The sequence below is a fragment of the Boleophthalmus pectinirostris genome, unplaced genomic scaffold, assembly GCF_026225935.1.
Source record: "Boleophthalmus pectinirostris isolate CB_2022bp ecotype Guang Dong unplaced genomic scaffold, ASM2622593v1 HiC_scaffold_19, whole genome shotgun sequence".
In the NCBI taxonomy this organism is placed as follows: Eukaryota; Metazoa; Chordata; class Actinopteri; order Gobiiformes; family Gobiidae; genus Boleophthalmus; species Boleophthalmus pectinirostris.
The window spans coordinates 27,379,934-27,397,264 of record NW_026571140.1 but is presented as its reverse complement, the minus strand read 5'-3'; the positions used below and the strand labels follow the sequence as shown (position 1 = coordinate 27,397,264).

The following is a 17,331-nucleotide window of genomic DNA, read 5'->3' as shown; positions in this document are numbered from 1 at the left end:
CAGCAATCCACAATACTTTATCATTACATACTTCCTGGCACATATTTGTTTATCGTTACTAGTGGTTTGCGAAAGTAATAAGTACTTCAATCTTTGTTTTAATTTGAAATACCACAGATATTCCATTTATTGCACTAACTACACGACAGTACTCTGCACATGCGTTGACTGTCATTGTTTGATCTCGAGCTTGTCAGGTGATGATAATTCAGCGGCAAATGTAAATACGTCATATAATTATTTAAATATAAATACTTCATATAAATATCACTTTTTAATCAAAAATATCAACAAAATACAAACAAAAGAGGCAGACATGTTATTATTTGCCAAAAAGTAGTAAAATAAAATATACTGTGATAACTTTTGAAGATTGCCTCATAGGGCCAGTTCATATGGTGGGGGGCAGAGGGGCGGGGGGGCCGGTCAAAGTGGTTTGATAGTTTGATGACCCCTGATATAGAGCATTCTTGGCAAAACTATACCAACCCCATGGAGACAGGTAGAAGATCCCCTACCAAAGAAGTTATATGCTGCACCTTTAAGTAATTAGTTTGTTGTTTAGACCTTTTAGGAGTTTTTACATTTTTGAAGTTGGAATGAGAACATTTTCTGTTTTCTAGTCCTTTTGTATCCTGCGTCTGCCTATTGATTTGTCTGCACTAAAGACTGTTATGATGGTCCGAAATAGGGGTTTGTGAATGCAGAGAAAATCTAATAGAGAACACTGTATAGATTTATTTGAAGCTCTTGTCAATTAGGATTTAAACAGCTGTAATAAACAAAGAAGCCCATATTCTGTTGTGTAGCCCCAGTAGAATACATGCCAATTTCCCATAGAAACCCTCAGAAGAACTGCACTTAAACACATCTTTGTTGTCTTAAAGCTGAACGATAATGGCAGAAGAGTTACATTGTTTACTACATTATTTATTTATATATTCCAGGGAATGCTAATACACATTGATGTTCTACTGCAAAAGGGTATTTTAATTTCCCTGTTAGATTTGCTGCTTTACATTTCTGTATAAGCAAGTAGTAATCAAAAGCATGATTTGATTAGATGGAATTAGTGAAATGTAATCACTGCAATCATTTAACTAGCATAATTTTATCTGAAATAAATAACTAATGTTGCTGTCTCATTATGTTTAAAAGCTGTTAACATAGTATTTTTGATCTCTAGTAACATTTTCTCAAATAAATGTGATTCTTGTATTAGTTTAAAGGTCCTATATTACGCAACATTGACTCTTGTGAGCTTTATGGCATATTATATAATCATCAAAAACATACTTGTAGTTGTGTTTTGTTTCATTCACACATGCTTGAGTAACCCTTTATTGTTAGTCTGTCTATATCTCCAAAGCTCAGAATGCTTTGTTTCACCTTGTGATGTCATGAAGTGGTAGTTTTCAAGTTACCAGCTACATTTTACTTTTAGTTCAGTAGAGATTGGCAATTTCAGGTCTGAAATCATTCAAATTGTTCTAGTGAAGGTGGATGAAGTTTAAAAACACAGTGGAGCTCTTTCTGTGTCACCACATGACATCACAAGGTGGAGCAGAGAAGAACACAGCCTAAATATGCAGATCTCTTGTGTTAAACATGGGTGAATGAAACAAAAACACAACTCCGGGTATGTCTGTGATGAGGAAACAAGATTATAATATAGATTAGAAAATAGCATAGTATAAACCCTTTAAATTGTGTGGAATTGTACAAAATTATGGGGTGGGTCAAGTTCAATCAAGGTCTAAATCAGATGTTTGTTTGTTTTTTTCTTATTGCCTGATTGTGTGTGTGTGTTTCCAGGTTGCTGAGATGCTGATTAAACAAGGTGCTGACATCAATGTAACAGATAAACAGGGCCGTAATGCTCTGATACTGGCCGCTTCAGAGGGTCACACAGGCACCCTGGATCTCCTCATGGCAAAAGGTATTGTTGTAGAATTTCTTCATAGGTCTTAACACGTAAAAGAATAAATACAAAATAAACTGAGAGAGTTGTAATATTCCATGGTGACTTTATTTATAACTGTGCACAGATATAAAACATAACTATCTCTACATCAGTCCATCTCAGTTCTGTCTCTACTCTCAGACAATGCAATGAGGATACATGAAATACTCTCACTATAACAATGATAAACAAACATTATCTTTTAGGTGTTATAGGTATGGTATATGGCCTGTGCTCTTAGGGGTTAAAAAAAATCACAATCACAACTGAACGTGGAATACCAGTGTTGTAACTTACATATAGAGGACACTTACACTTTTCTCAATATATGAACATGCACTAGCACTGATTAATGCTTGTCTACAGATGCTGGGGTTAAGGTAGTGAGGATTCAGATGGGAGAGTGTCCTTTTAGGCTTATTTTCAACTGTGTTTAGATAGAACTGTCAACCCAAATGAGAGGCTCCATCTGTTTCCTGATTGGATAAATGGCTTGAGAATTAAAACACCAAATAAAATAAAAAAAACTTGACCATCATGTCATATGTTTTTCTAATTAAGAATAAATAAACATTGCAGTATCACTATTCTTTTGTTACCTGCAGGTGCTTCCCTGTCCTCTGTCGATCAGGAGGGTCTGACTGCTCTCAGCTGGGCCTGTATAAAGGGGCAGAAAGCCGCAGTTCAACACCTGGTGGAGGCTGGAGCCGACCTGAACCAGCCTGACAGACAAGGGCGCACTCCTCTGGACCTCGCCGCTCTTAATGGAGACGCAGAGACAGTGGGTTTCTTTTGGCTGTAATATTAAACTTATGCAAGATCAACAGTCTCACTCTCAGGTTCCAGAAGTTATTTTTGATTTGTCCCATAGACTTTAACAAAAAAATCTAATACTACAAGTTTAAAGGCACATCAAGAGCTAATCAGCTACTTTATGTGGTAACTAATGTCCTTTAGGCAATACATTTTGTCCAAAAACTTTAAACCTTAATTTCTTTCTAAATCTAAGGTTTATACAGTTTCAGAAATATATATAAAAGTAAGTGTATTATGCTAATTAGTTATGCGTTTTTCTTTCTTTTTTCTTTAAATTCTATGGGTGACAAATTAATTGGAATTTCACAGACCCCGAGAGGTGTGTGGGACTGTTGAGCTCCACAGTCTACTGGACTATTTTAAAATTGTACATCTGTTTTAGCTTGACGTTTTTAATCATGTTCCAGAGAATTCATTTTAGTTCCGTATTAAGTGAGCTGAATTAATAATTGACTATTAATACTATGTTGGTATTATTAATGTCTACATCTACTTTGCAAAGAGTATTAAAATTCATAACCAGCTTGCTTGGCCTCACACAGGTTTTGTAAAATAATTACTCAATTATAATTCATATTTGACGAGAGACTTTAAAGAAGGAATGTTATGCAAAGTTGAGTTTTCTTTCGTGTTATAACATTGTTGCCTCATCTAAAACTTGCCTGAAGAGGTTTTAGATGCCATCCATGCATGTGTGAGTATTTTAGGGTTTGAATAGGCCCTATTCAAACCCTCCTTAAGGTTAGAAGTAAGATTCTGTGCAGTGCTCAACCCACAAGCTTACAACACCCATGCTCCCACAGTTCTCCATAAATAAACAAAAAAAAGCATCATACAAAACTGTACACAGCAATCTGAGAAACCTGCAGTAGTTTCATTCAGTCTGAAGGAGAAGTGCCTTAGCACTGAGAGCAAAAGGAGGGATCATAAACGATATAGGAGGCTGGGAATCAATCAGGTTTTTTTAAATAATTGATTCAGTACATATTGTTTAAGCCTTTGTGGCCTTGGCAGCTGGTGAGACTTGCCTAATAGTGCTGCTAAAATCTATATAATAATCCATAGTTATACAGTAACCCACGGTGCAGTCCATATTTGGCCCTTCTTCAAACAGGGACATATTTCCACATATAGCTTTAATGTTAAATTATTGATGCTGGTCAGAGGAGGATGAAGCGATGAAAGGGGCCATACACTAGAGAATACCCTGTACATGTTTTAATATGGAGTGGCTGCAGGAGAGGATCACTGAAAACCACCACTTAAAAAGAACAAATTGTCTAACCAACACTGGGTTGTTGTAGCAGAGCAATAACTCTCATTTGTGCTGCTGTGTGTTAGTGTGCGTAGTTATAGTAGTAGTAAAAGTATTGTCCAACTACTTTATCTGTAGCCAAAACTATGGTGGTTTGTATAGTCCTATTTATATATTCCTGACTTATTCCATTTAGTTATATGAAATAAAGATTGAACATAGACCCAAATGAATGATAAATAGATAGATAGATAGACAGACAGACAGACAGACAGACAGACAGATAGTTAAATGGATAGAAAGACGTTTATTGTCCCCAGGGGAAAACATTTTTTCACAGACACTGCCAAACATGAATACTTGCAAAAAACACACATGCTGATGAGGATCCAGATTGGAGTTTTAACAATGTCAGAAATACTTTTCAAAATATAACCTTTAAGGCACATACGTGGTTGGTACTACCTCAGTGTTATAGGGTTGTGGGTTCTGTCCCCATTTCACACTTCAGCTGTTCTGTCCAGTGGAGGTCAAAGCCAAAGAAGTAAATTTCACGTTCATTTCCCTCATAGAGTTTAAAGTTATAACTGGGGCTAACCTTTTGTAACTAAGGTTCATAACACGGTTGTTTTCAGTCCAAGAAATTAATTAAAAACTTGAGCCAAATGTTTTAATAAATTATTGGTTTATAAATTTTCAGAAACAGATTTTGAATAAAATTTTGCATGTCATCAGTTACAAATGAGCTAATTAGCCTCCAGCCTGAATATATTTTTTGTTTCTTTGAAAAATTAATGGGAAATTTGTTCATATTTGTCCTGAGTCCTAACTTGGCACAGACAAAAGGTTATAGAGAGATATTACAAGGTGTTAGCAGCATAAACTTAACAATTTTAAAGTTTTCAAACTGTAATTTCTCAAGAGCACCACCTTTTGTACCTAAACGTGCTGATTTTTCTGATGAGAAACTCTTAATCTGTCCTCTTGTTTTGGCAGGTGCACTGTTTGGTGGATCATGGTGCTGTGTTGGAGCGGACTGATCACAATGGGACTCGGGGCTCAGAGCGTTCGGGAGGATGCCAGAACCCCGCCCTCGTGGCCTCTCTGCTCAAAAAGGGCTCCAAAATGGGTAAAAACACGACACACAAAAACACTGCAATGGATACTTTTAAAGGGCCTTTACCTAATTTTAAAGGGCCCATATGACGCTATTTTTGGTCCATGTTATAATGATGTTTTCTCATCAAAAAATTGTGTTGTGTTGCGTTTCATTCACACACATTCACACAAATCCTGCATAGTTAGACTGAGTTCTTTTCACAAACTGTAAACACTCCTTGTGATGTCATGTGGTAATACAGGAAGTGCTCCACTTTGTTTTTAAACTCCATACACTTTCATTAGAATCATTTGGATAATGTTAGCTTGAAATAGTCTCTTTTGAACAAAAAATAAAAGATAGCTGTTTGAACTTTGATGAGATGTAGGCAGACTAATAATAAAGGATTACTCATGTGTGAATGAAACACAACACAAGTCCAATTTTTGAGGTAACAACATTATAACATGGCATAAAGCTCAAAAAAAGTAAAATTTGCATAATAGCCTGACACTGTCCCAGGCTCTTCCCCGTCATGGTGTATATATAAATGGACATAACTAACCGGTTAGCCTTGCCCCTCTCTCTGCAACTGCTGCTGTGAGTCATCATATTGGTCTTAAAATATTCATATTAAAGGGACAGAATTTTGGACATAGGACCTCATTTCTTAGTTAGCCAGAGTGTTGGAGACGTGTGGAGACACTTTTTAAAATATTCCATCCAGTCCTTGTATTTGCAGAGGTCACTGGTGCTAGACTAACGTATATCAATGGCCATAGTTAGCCTGCCACTAAAAACAGTCTTACACACTCCACAAAACACCCAAGGCTAAACTAAAAAGACTGTCGATGTGAATGTCTGTGTTGATAGAATAATTTTAGAAGTAAAACCAATTTTGCATTTGAAGGATTTAAGTCTGAGCAGCAGCAGCAAGTTGTCCTTCCTGATAGAAAGCTTGACAGCAGCGGACAGATACCACCTAGCACCTATCTTACCGGCAAAGTAAAATTCTTCTGCTGCTGAGAAAATAGTCCCTCAACATGTGACGATTCATGCGATGCAGGGTTAGTTTTATTTCAAACATTATTCTGTCAACAACACAGACATTCACATTGATAGTCTGGCGTAATAATAGATTTGCTTCTGGTGCTTTGTGGAATGGGCAAGACTGTTTTAGTGGCAGAATAACTATGGCCATTGACATGTACTAGCCTAGCACCAGCGACCTCTGCAAATACAAGAACTGGACGGAATATTTTTTTAAAAGTGTCTCCACACGTCTCCAACACTCTGGCTCACTAGGAAATGAGGTCCCATATCCAAAACTCCGGACTGCCTGGTGGGTTTTTGGTATTTCGCCCATTCCTAATATGGAACTCAGCTCCAGATTCGCTCTTATAACTTCTAGCCTCGTGAGCTTCATTTGATTGAACACTGTGGGTGACGTCACACTCACTTAGACCACTTCTTTATACAGTCTATGGTTTGAAATCAGGTACAGGTCTTTTAAAAGAAAACAGATAACTCCACAACACAATGAAGTAGAATCAATATCTCTGCTGCAGGTAGGAGGTAATGAACTTTTGATCGATTTTGGTTTCTCATAAAGGAAGATGTATCTGTATTTCTGTGTTATCACTACACTTTTGAGCTGTGTTATACCAGAGTTTTTTTGTGCTTGCTGTTTACAGTGTTCTTAGCCATGATTAAGTCTTTGTACAGCCCTGGTTTACACCTTGCTTAGTCCTTTAGTCCTGCTCGTTCTGGGTTAGCTTTTGTTTAGTTCTAGTTTTTACAAGAGACCTTCAAATTGCATTTTTTTGGTGCAGACAATTGTGAAAGATCTTGGTTTAGTCCAATTTTAGTCCAGGTTTAGTTGTAGTTGCACCAGTACTAGTTTAGTTTAATCTTAATTCACATTTTAATCCTTGTTGAGCCCTGGATCAGACCTGGTTTAATCATACGTATAAGATTTGCTTCATCCATTCCCTTTTCAAACCATGCATGTTTGTACCTGTGTCTGTACTGTTATGTTGTGATGTGAATTATATGTGCAAGTTTGAAATAAATATTCTAACAAACTAACAATTTACACCTGATATTTCCATTTCTGGTGCTTTAGTCCTTAGACCTAGTTTAGTTCCGGCATAGACCTGGTTAAATCCTGGTTTATCTCTATCTTTTATCATCAGCTCTAACTATTCTCTCCCTCTCTCTCTTTGTATCCTTTGGGCTTTTCCGTTCATCCCTCAAAAGGCTACAGGACGGCTCCTCACGATCGATCAGGTATGAGAGTTATGGCACTTCTCACAGTGTTGAGACAGGCTGAGTTGTGAAGAGAAAGACAAATGCTCAGGGCCGTGCAATGAATCAGACTTATAATTGGGATTTCTATTACTGCTCTAGTCTAGTCAATTACAAATGTTTATCTATTCGGAATAATATATCTGTTAGTTCTGCCTCACAGAACCTGGAGCAAATCCACTTTTCTAATCTAATTTAAACTGTGTCACAAAACATTACTAATACAATAATATAAGTCAAAACTTTCTCTACAGATTTATTTTGACTATATACAGTCAAAAGTTTGGACTTGCCCTCTCATTTTTTTTTTATTATTATTTTTCTTGATGATGATTTTTCTCATGGAATTATTTAGTAAAGAAAAAAATATTAAATAACTCTACTAAATATTTTTAACAAAGCAAACGGTAACTAATTTGGAGATTTGAATTTAATATTAAACACATATTTGATTTAACCTTTTTTTCTTTCATACACAATTTCATATATCTTACTCCATATGTTTGATGTCTTCTGTATAAAATGTCAAAAGTAGAGCGAAAGAACATTGAATGAGATGGTGTGTCCAAACGTTTGCCTGGTAGTGTAGATTCAGAAGTAAATGTTTTTAAATAATTGTGATTTCAATAGGCCAAATAGTCGTGATTACATTTTTTGCCATTATTAAGCAGTCCTATGTTCACTGTGTCACTGTTTCAGGCCATGCTACCTGGGCCATGGCTTCGTCCAAACCAGATATTCTGCTGATCCTGCTGCAGAAGCTCATGGAGGAGGGAAACATGCTCTACAAGGTAATGCATAATAGTTAGAGCTATTTATGGAATTGCCAAGATTATTGTTAATTGTTAATCTGTTACCATGATACTTCAGGTCACAGTAATAAAAATACTGACTTCTTTAGTCGCATCATTGAGAAAGAAATTACAGTTGATTGTTGCAAAGTAATAAATATGCCATATGCATATGCACTCATTATGAGGGTGGAAAGCATTAGCCAACTGTTTCTTTTTAGTTAATTGCTTACTAAGATATTATAGATAGATTTTTGTTCTACTCCAGCTGCTAGCTACCAATATAACATGAAGGATAGATTTGTACAAAACTCATTTCAGGAAAACTAAAAATACATATGTTTAGCATTAGCTAGCAGGATTAACATCTCTCTATCTCAATATGCATCTCTATAGGTCAAACGTGTTGTAATTTTATCCTTATGTGTTGATAAATGGCGGTGGACGTCTCTCTGCTCCTAGAGTAGACGGCTCCTCTGATGGTGCTTTCTCAACTGGTTCGCCTGTATTCAGCCTCACATCTTACTATGTGTCGTTTTATGTATTTTACCGTGTTTATGTGTGTGAGGGGGGGTGTGTGCGTGTGTGTGTTGTTTAGTTGTGTGGGGTCGGGCAGGTGTGGGTATGGGGTTGGTGGGTGGGTGGATGGAAATGTGGGATTGTTTTTAATCACTGTAAAGCACTTTGTATTACAGTTTTGTATGAAAAGCGCTTTATAAATAAAGTTTGATTTGATTTGATTTGACATGTGTGCGACATGTCACCTAGGAGTTCATTATTATGCACAAATGTAATTTCTTTAGCGTTGATCCTTCCATTGATAATGAGCCAGGTTACAGGTCAGATCTGTGCAGAGACTAGCCCATTCACAAATTAGTTTAATGCAATACTGTGAAACATTCCAGACAAAACAAGAAAACCTCCATGGTAACAAGCAGGTGGCAGACCCTCCACAGCAAATGCACCGTGCATCTTTCAAACAACTTTCTGTCTGATTTTATCTCTGTGTTTTTTGCTGAGTTGTGCTAAAATGAATCCATATTTAAAGATCAGGCAGTGAACTGGGAGCTGTGGGTTGATGTCACCGACAAAGTACAAAAATTAAATAAATACTTCAGGACACTTCTGTGTTTAGGGAGATGTTTGTGTCTCAATGCTGCTAATGCAAATTTTGAGGCATTATAAATATTACAGCAATGCCACAGACTGTATTCTGCATATAAAAATGTTCGGGTAATCTTTAATCTTTAATGAACAATTTCATTAATTTGAATTGTAATAGGTTATTTATTTTATGTTGTACAATTTCAATAAAAGAGTAAAAAGTAAAAGTAAAAGTGTAATTTAACAAACAAAAAAGGTTTTGTAGGCAGCAACTGTACTTCAGGAATAAAGTGGAAAGATATGTTTTCAGCTTTGTTAAATAATTCAGCAACACCTACTTCAAAATACCTCTCAGCTTGTGCATGTGTTAATTCTACCTTCCCTGCAATGATCTATATATTCCTTTGCCTTGTGTTTGTGTAGAAAGGGCGTATGAAGGAGGCTGGGCAGAGATACCAGTATGCCTTGAGGAAACTGCCACGTGAGGGACAGGGAGAGGAGCTGAAGGGGCTTCGGGATCTGCGGGTCTCTCTGTATCTCAACCTCTCGCGCTGCCGGAGGAAAACCAATGTAAGTCCCAGCGTTGTATCAAACCGCTCATGCACTATTTAGCACCATCAGGTTTATGAGGCGCCAAAGGGACCACAAGAGGACTGCCCACCAAGGCAGCAGAGCCCTTCAGATTCATAATTCATCCGGATAAACATTGCATAGCCATAGTGTACTGCAAAAACATTTCTACATCCAGAAGAGAATAGTGCTGCATGTATTCTACCTTAAATATGTTTAGATTAAATTGCACTTGAGTGGTTTACAGCTACTAAATGAGGGAAATTATTACATTATTATTATTATCGACAGTTATTTTTCTTGCAATGTCGATACAGATTATTTATAGTCCAGGGCAACTGATGGCCAGTAAATTCTGCCGATATTTTTGGGCTCTTATGCAGAGCCAATTTTGATCATATTCGCAAAGGGATTCTTTTTGTCATAAGCCTTATTTTAACTTTTATTTATTTTAACTTAACCTCGCATAAGTTGTGACTGTATACTCACTTTCATGTAATTAGATCCCATATTAGAGGATTTGACCTACAAACCTGAAAGTATTTTGGTTTGATCCTTCCTAAAGGCAATGCAAACTGCCATTGTGTCTAATGGCAAGACTGCATCCACCAAGAGTGAATCAATGTATGACTGATAGTGGTCAGAATGACAACTACATTTCTGTCAGTCTGCTCCAGAACAAGTGTAGCTACAGAAAAAGTTGTTAAAGTAGTGGTAGTGGAACAGAGAGGAGAACTGAGCCTAAATATGGAGTGTTTGTGTGTTAAACGTGTGAATGAAACAAAACACAGCTCCAGGTATGTTTATGATGAGGAAACTACATTATAACAGAGATCAGAAAATAGCGACAAGCGATGAATAGTGTAATTTATTGCATTATTAATTATAGCATATTGTACAGTTTGTGCTATTTTTATTTCTTTAAAAATCCCATAAGTACTATTTTATATGTTTGATTGCAGATTAACTAAACTCTTACTTGATTAGTCTTATTTGGGTCCCATATTTGCTACTATACCCAGTTTAATCTATGTATGTGTGGAAAATCGTGACACAGTGAGCAGCTTTGCTTTTGTGTTTTCCCTGGTGCATCCGACCTGGTGGAGCAGGTGTTGACATCACGATGGGCTGCTGCTGTTGTTGAGATAGATGCTTTTGTCCCGGGGCGAGGTTTGGAGCGCCCCCCGATGACAGCTGTCCGAACTGAATGTGTTAAAATGTCATCCTTAGGGTGTGTGTGGCCGATGAATCAGATAATGTGATGTGATAAGGTCATTCGGTGGCCAGTCTAGATCTGCGGCTTTGTTAGAGCCTGTATTACAGTGGACTATATATAATGGACTAGAGCAATGCATTATTTAAGACTGGGAGATATTTTGGTTCTCATACTGTTCAAAACTCCCCACCTCTTCATAGTGGTATTTCACCTTAGAAGAAATGAAAAATTACTGTGACATTTATAAACCCTGTGTGAATGACCCAAAGGCTAAATTTTCTTGAATAATTGTAAGTACAGAGTTGTAAGCAGTAAAAGGGGGTAGGTAAAAACAGCATTTTTTGAGCACTGAAGCCTTGAACGCAGGATAATACAGGATTACTCAAGACTCATAAAAGTTCATTTTACAGAGTAGCATATTGTACTTGCACGGTGTTGTGTTAAATTTAAAGATGCACTGTGTAAATTTTCTGGTGGCTGGTCTGTTATTTGCTTGTCTCCACGGAGACGTTAATGCTTTGTATGAAATGTCTCGATATGACATTAACCATATCTATCTTACATTTACTCAATAGCATTAAAACCTGCATGCTTACTGTGAGCTGCCTTGCCTCTCCACAGATCTCACATGTAACTTAGCCCTGTGGCATCACCTGCAGCCTCTGTAGAGATACATAAGTGTAATGCCATACTGTGGGACATTCCAGGCAACATCTCCATGGAGAGGAGGTGACGGATCCTCCACCAGAAAAGTTCCACAGTTCCACACTTTCTAACTGTGTACATATTTTTATACTTTCGCTGTTCTTGAACTGTGCATCACAACACTTGAATTTATCCATTATGGGACAAATAAAGGTTTTCTTATCTTATTTTACAGTATTTTTATTCCTTGGTTAAATTATAGGTTATAGCTTCGTTATCCATCCATCCATTTTCTTCCGCTTATCCGGGGTCGGGTCGTGGAGGCAACAGTCTGAGGAGGGCCTCTCAGACTTCCCTCTCCACACACACGTCCTCCAGCTCTTCCAGGGTGATCCCGAGACGTTCCCAGGCCAGCCGAGAGATATAGTCCCTCCAGCGTGTCCTGGGTCTTCCCCAGCTTGGTTATATTTCTTATATTTTCTCACTCTGTAGGCTGTGCTGTAGACCTGTGCTGAGTATTTTTGGTTAAGTCCTTGATTTGTCCTTGCTTTGGTTGTACTTAATGCTATTCCTCTTTTAGTCCCTTCATGCCCTGGTTTAGCATTGGGTCTCATTTTAATTTAGTCAGTTAAGTCCCAAATTAATGCACTTTTAGTTTTCCCTTATTTAATCAAGTTAATTTTGTCAACTAAGTACAGTATTTTAAAAAGTAAATTGTTTTTGACTTGTAAACTTGTATTTTTTTTCCGAACCACTGAACTATTTGATAGCCTCATTTATTAGCATTCATTGTCTCACTCTTTTCTGGCTGTAGCTTTAACCTCACTTTCAAGGACACACCAACAAAGGCGTCATTAAAATTTCACCTGAGAGTAATGATGATGAGTAAGCTGTAAAAAAAAATCACAGAAAACCCACCTCCTTCCTGTCTGTTTTATCACCTCTATTTCTGCCAGTCGACGATCGGCCGTGAAAATAATTGCCCTGTGTTCAGTACCATTAAACAGGCATTGGTCAGGGGCTTAATGAGGATGCAAACTCATTTTTATTGAAGCAGACATCAAAAATGTTTTACTTGTTAAATTTAAATATGTCATATACATCATTTAATAGCTCAAAGTTTATTTTATATTTTCAAAGTGCCCATTTTACGCTATTTTCTGATCTACATTGTAATGTTTCCTCATCAAAAACATAACTTGAGTTTCATTCATATATTTAACACACAAACCCTGCATATTTAGGCTAAGATCTTCTCTTAAACAGAAGACACTCTGTTCCACCTTGTGATGTCATGTGGTAACACAGGATGTGCTCCACTGTTTTTTTAAACCTTCACTATAATAATTTGAACAATTTCAGCCCTGGGGTCTGTACTGAGCTCAAGGCAAAAGGTAGCCAGTCCTCATGCCTCCACTCAATTTCAGTTCTCTCCATCGACTAGGTCAAGAATCGGAATAGACCAGACAGTTTGTAAGAACCCCAGAAGTTGTAGACTGCTCACTGGCCAATCAGCGAAGAGCTGTGAAGCCATGACTGGGTCCCTTTTGTGGCACAGCACAACAGTAAACAAAGTGGTCCTGATGGATGTAGACGAAGCCATATATTCTGTGTTGACAATGATTCCCGAGATCGAGGATTTAAAGCCAGAACAAGGCCGGAGAATGTTTGGGGAATTTTATCAAGGGGAAAGATGTTATTGCTCTTCTTCCTATGGGATTTGGGAAAAGCTTAATATACCGTACGTACAAACACATAACGACAATTAGCTGAAGCTTTAAAATAGCTATAGACAATTTATATTTAATTTAATTATACAAATATGTTTATAAATACATAAAAAAATACATTAAATTTGAGTTTTAAATTGTAGCATCATCCATTTTGGCTTGGTAACTCATTTGTCTTTCTGCAAACACAGGACTTTGGTCTCGCAGAGGATTTTGCCACCAAAGCTCTGGAGCTGAAGCCAAGATCGTATGAGGCGTTTTATGCCAGAGCCCGCGCCAAGAGGAGTAGCAGGTAAACACTGCTTTGGACCCGTGTGTTTAATCATTCAATAAGTGGAATCTCAAACCTCTCCAGTAATCTGCTTAATAATAATGGGATTTATTCATCACTGACAGACCTCACCCGAGTGGAGAACTGCTTGGTTTAGCCTTAGCTTTGTCCTTATTGTTAGTTTCGTACTTATACTTTTGTAGTTTTTTTGCATGTTGTCCAAAAAAACAACAACATATCACCAAACTAATAAAAGAATCATGTATTTTAGAACATGTTTGTAGAGAATGAACTACAGAGTTAGCAGCTTCTACTCAGAATAAAACCTGAGTGCTGAGTGCACAGCTGCCCTGGGTGGGACTAAGCCTATGTACCAGTGCAGGTGTCTACCTGTCAATCAACTGAAAAAGGACGATCTGATTGGTCAGTTTTAAGACTAGAGCCAGCAGCTCACAGATGGACGGCCCAAGGAATGAGAGGGCATTTCTGCAGGTGTAACCCCTAAATAAAACCTAATCTAATTGGATACTTTAGTTTTCAGTTCAGTTCATTAATCCTTCATATTTGTGTTATGTTTGAGAGAATTTAAAATCTAAAAAAAATATATAATATTGTTATTAACTGATGTAATAAAATGATTTGTTTTATATTTTTTGCTGAAATGTCAGGGCCTTGCTGACAAAACAGGTGAAAAAACATACATGCAGGTGATGTGCCCTCTACAGAAATATTATGCAGTGCTGCTTTAAAAGAGAAAAAGACATAAAAGGAAGATAATGACAATATTTGGGGGTAGGGGGAAGTTTTATTTATTTTTTGAATGCATTTGAATAAAGGTGTTGTGTCCTCGATGAGTCGGTGTGATCCTCGTTTGAATGGTCGGTGGCAGAAAAGGAGTCGTAGGTTTCATCTGAACAGTTTTTGAAATGGAAACGCTTCAACTTCCATTCAGTATTTTGGAGTAACTCTGCTCAGGGCAGGAGAACGTCCACCTTCAGATTAAAATGAGCTCTGGATGGCAGGGAAACATCTCGACTTCAAAAGTGTTCAGATGATGACCTTTGACCCCTCTCTACCAAACGAGTGACTTCTTGTAAAGGACACATGGGGCGCTGTCTAAGCGGCCTTCTTCCTTTGCTTGTCCCACTGTGGAAAGAGCTGTCCTTGAATAGTTCTGGGCCGGTTCCTGAAGGCACTGAGTCGAAGGTTCAAATGTTTCATGGCGTCCTTCTGGAACTCTGTGGGATCTGGTCCCAAAGCCATCACGAGGAGCTTGGAGGCAGAGCCATATTCGTGGATCAGGTCTCTGGCTTCGGCTTTGCCCAGCTTCTTGATGTTCTTGGGCTTGATATGAACTCCAGCTCGGACTTTGAACTGGTCCAGAGCCTTCTTCAGGGTCTGCACTACTGTGTCGTGATGGGACTTCATTTTCAACGGCAGCTTTTGGAGCAGTTTCTTGACCAGAGCATGGATCACCAGGCTCTCCACTGAGCCCAGGGTCTGTGAGGCCTCAGGAGCTGCAGGGGGCTCTGGAGCTGAGGCTGGCTCTTCTGTCTCCAGCTTCTCACACTCTTTTTCTGCTGGTACATCCTCTGCAATGTGGAGCTGCACCTCCTCTGTGTTTGGCTCCTCTGCAGTTTAGAGGTGATTCTGGACCTCCATTAGTGTCTGTGTGTCCTCTGGAGTTTGGTCCTCTTGTGTTTGGGGCTCACTTGGACTGAGGTCTCCCTCTGAGCTGATGTCCAGCTGCTCTGGGGTCTGGTCATTTTCAGGAGATTCGTCAAACGTACTGAGGAGCTCTTCCTCCTCTGGACTTTGTTGTTTCAGTCCACTTGGAACCTCCAGGATTTGAATCTTCATTGGACTCTTTACATTGTCTGGAGTCTCTAGTGTCTCTGACTCCTCTTGGTCTTGGGTCTCAGTTTGAGTTTCCCGGTCCTCTGGGTTTTCCACTGGACTTTTGTGGAACACACCCAAAGCTGGGTGTCCCTCAGAGCAGTTGCTTGAAATGTGTGAAATATAATTCTCAATCATTTTTGAGTTCTTCCTGTCCAGTCTGATTTGAAGTGTCTTTGCTCTGCTCCTCTTCGGCAGGTTCATGAGAGCTGTGTCTGTGACTCTCTTCTGATGTCTCCTCTGAAACATTCAGTTTAATTTCAGTCCAGTTTCTCCTGATGTTGGAATCTCTACATTGTTTGGAGTCTTTAGTGTCTCTGACTCCTCTGAGTTCTGGTCCGCCCCTGGACTCTTAGAGTTGTTCAGAGACTGGTCTCCTTTAGTACCTCAAGGATTTGAACCTCCAGCTCCCAAGTTACAGGTTGGAGACCCCTGGTCTCGTGCTTTGAAGATTAGACCTGATTTGTTTAGTCCCATGACTAACTGGATCCCCTGATCCAGTTCTGCCTCAAAACTTGTTTTTCCTGGTAACTGCATGCTGTAATTTAAGTTAGGGTAATTTATTTGCCATTTATAGTTAAAAAACACAATGAGGAAACATGTGCTAAAAGCTCAAAGCGCACCATGAGAGAATAAAAACAACCATATAAAGAAACAATAGGCAGTCACTACAGGCAACATATTGACACTGTGAAATAAACACGCTACAAAGATTAAGTAGCTAAAATATTAGGGTGCTACATCAAAGTTTAAAGTGCTTTGTTCAATATTATAACAGCTTTTGGGAAGAATTTATGAAAATAGATTGTTATTTACAAGTTCTTTTACCATGAAGCACTTTGTATATAACTGAGATATCTTTTGTATTACTATATTTCTATATTTTCTTTATACTTGTACATATTTGCATAGTTATAACTTAATTGACACCAGTCTCTTTCTATTTGTGCTACTTATTTTGAATGTATTATTATCATTTGTATATTTGCTCTTTGTTATTATATTATATTGTGCTGTGTGAGCTACTGTGTCCAAATCCCTTGTGGATCAGTAAAGTTTGAATAAGTCTAAGTCTAATAGTATGAGTAACTTGTGTGTATTGGCTCCTGTTTCCACTCCACAGACAGTTCGCTGCAGCTCTGGCCGATCTCCATGAAGCAGCACGACTGAGCCCGTCCAACCGGGAGATCCGTCGGCTTTTGGCTCGAGTCGAGGAGGAATGTAAACATCATCAGAAAGCTCAAAGCGGCGCTGCGGTCCAGAGCCTGAGCCGAGACACGCACAGCCACCACCTCCACACCGGAGACGAGGAGCACGACGTGTTCTCCCAGGGCAGCCCAGAGAGGCCCATCCCTGTAAGTAGTAGTACTGTTAAAGAGAGGGTATTACAAATTCTATGGGGTATCAATTGCTAACATGTAACATTTTATTTCACCATTTTAACTCTTATCATTTTGAAAAACTCAAACTCACTAAAAACCTTTAGCATCTAAGCATCTTTGAGTTACTGTGAAAAGCGATATATAAAACCAATGTAGTATTATTCTTATTGTTAAAATGCTGTATACACTGAAAACACTGCATTCAAATGTTCAATAAGGTTCTGCCCTTGCTCACCACACGTCACCCCCCCTTCAGAGCACTATCACAACACAATCAGCCTTCTTT

At 38.3% G+C, this 17,331-nt stretch overlaps 1 protein-coding gene across 1 annotated transcript in view; it reads left to right on the top strand.

Moving 5' to 3' along the window:
* The window catches only part of LOC110173033 (protein TANC1-like), a 74,392-nt gene that overhangs the window by 55,665 nt on the left and 1,396 nt on the right, over positions 1–17,331 (top strand). Inside the window, 8 exon segments of the mRNA XM_020939005.2 lie at positions 1,816–1,939; positions 2,569–2,744; positions 5,031–5,163; positions 7,393–7,422; positions 8,140–8,231; positions 9,759–9,905; positions 13,688–13,788; positions 16,787–17,018. Of these exon segments, the coding sequence (XP_020794664.2) occupies positions 1,816–1,939; positions 2,569–2,744; positions 5,031–5,163; positions 7,393–7,422; positions 8,140–8,231; positions 9,759–9,905; positions 13,688–13,788; positions 16,787–17,018 (1,035 nt within the window).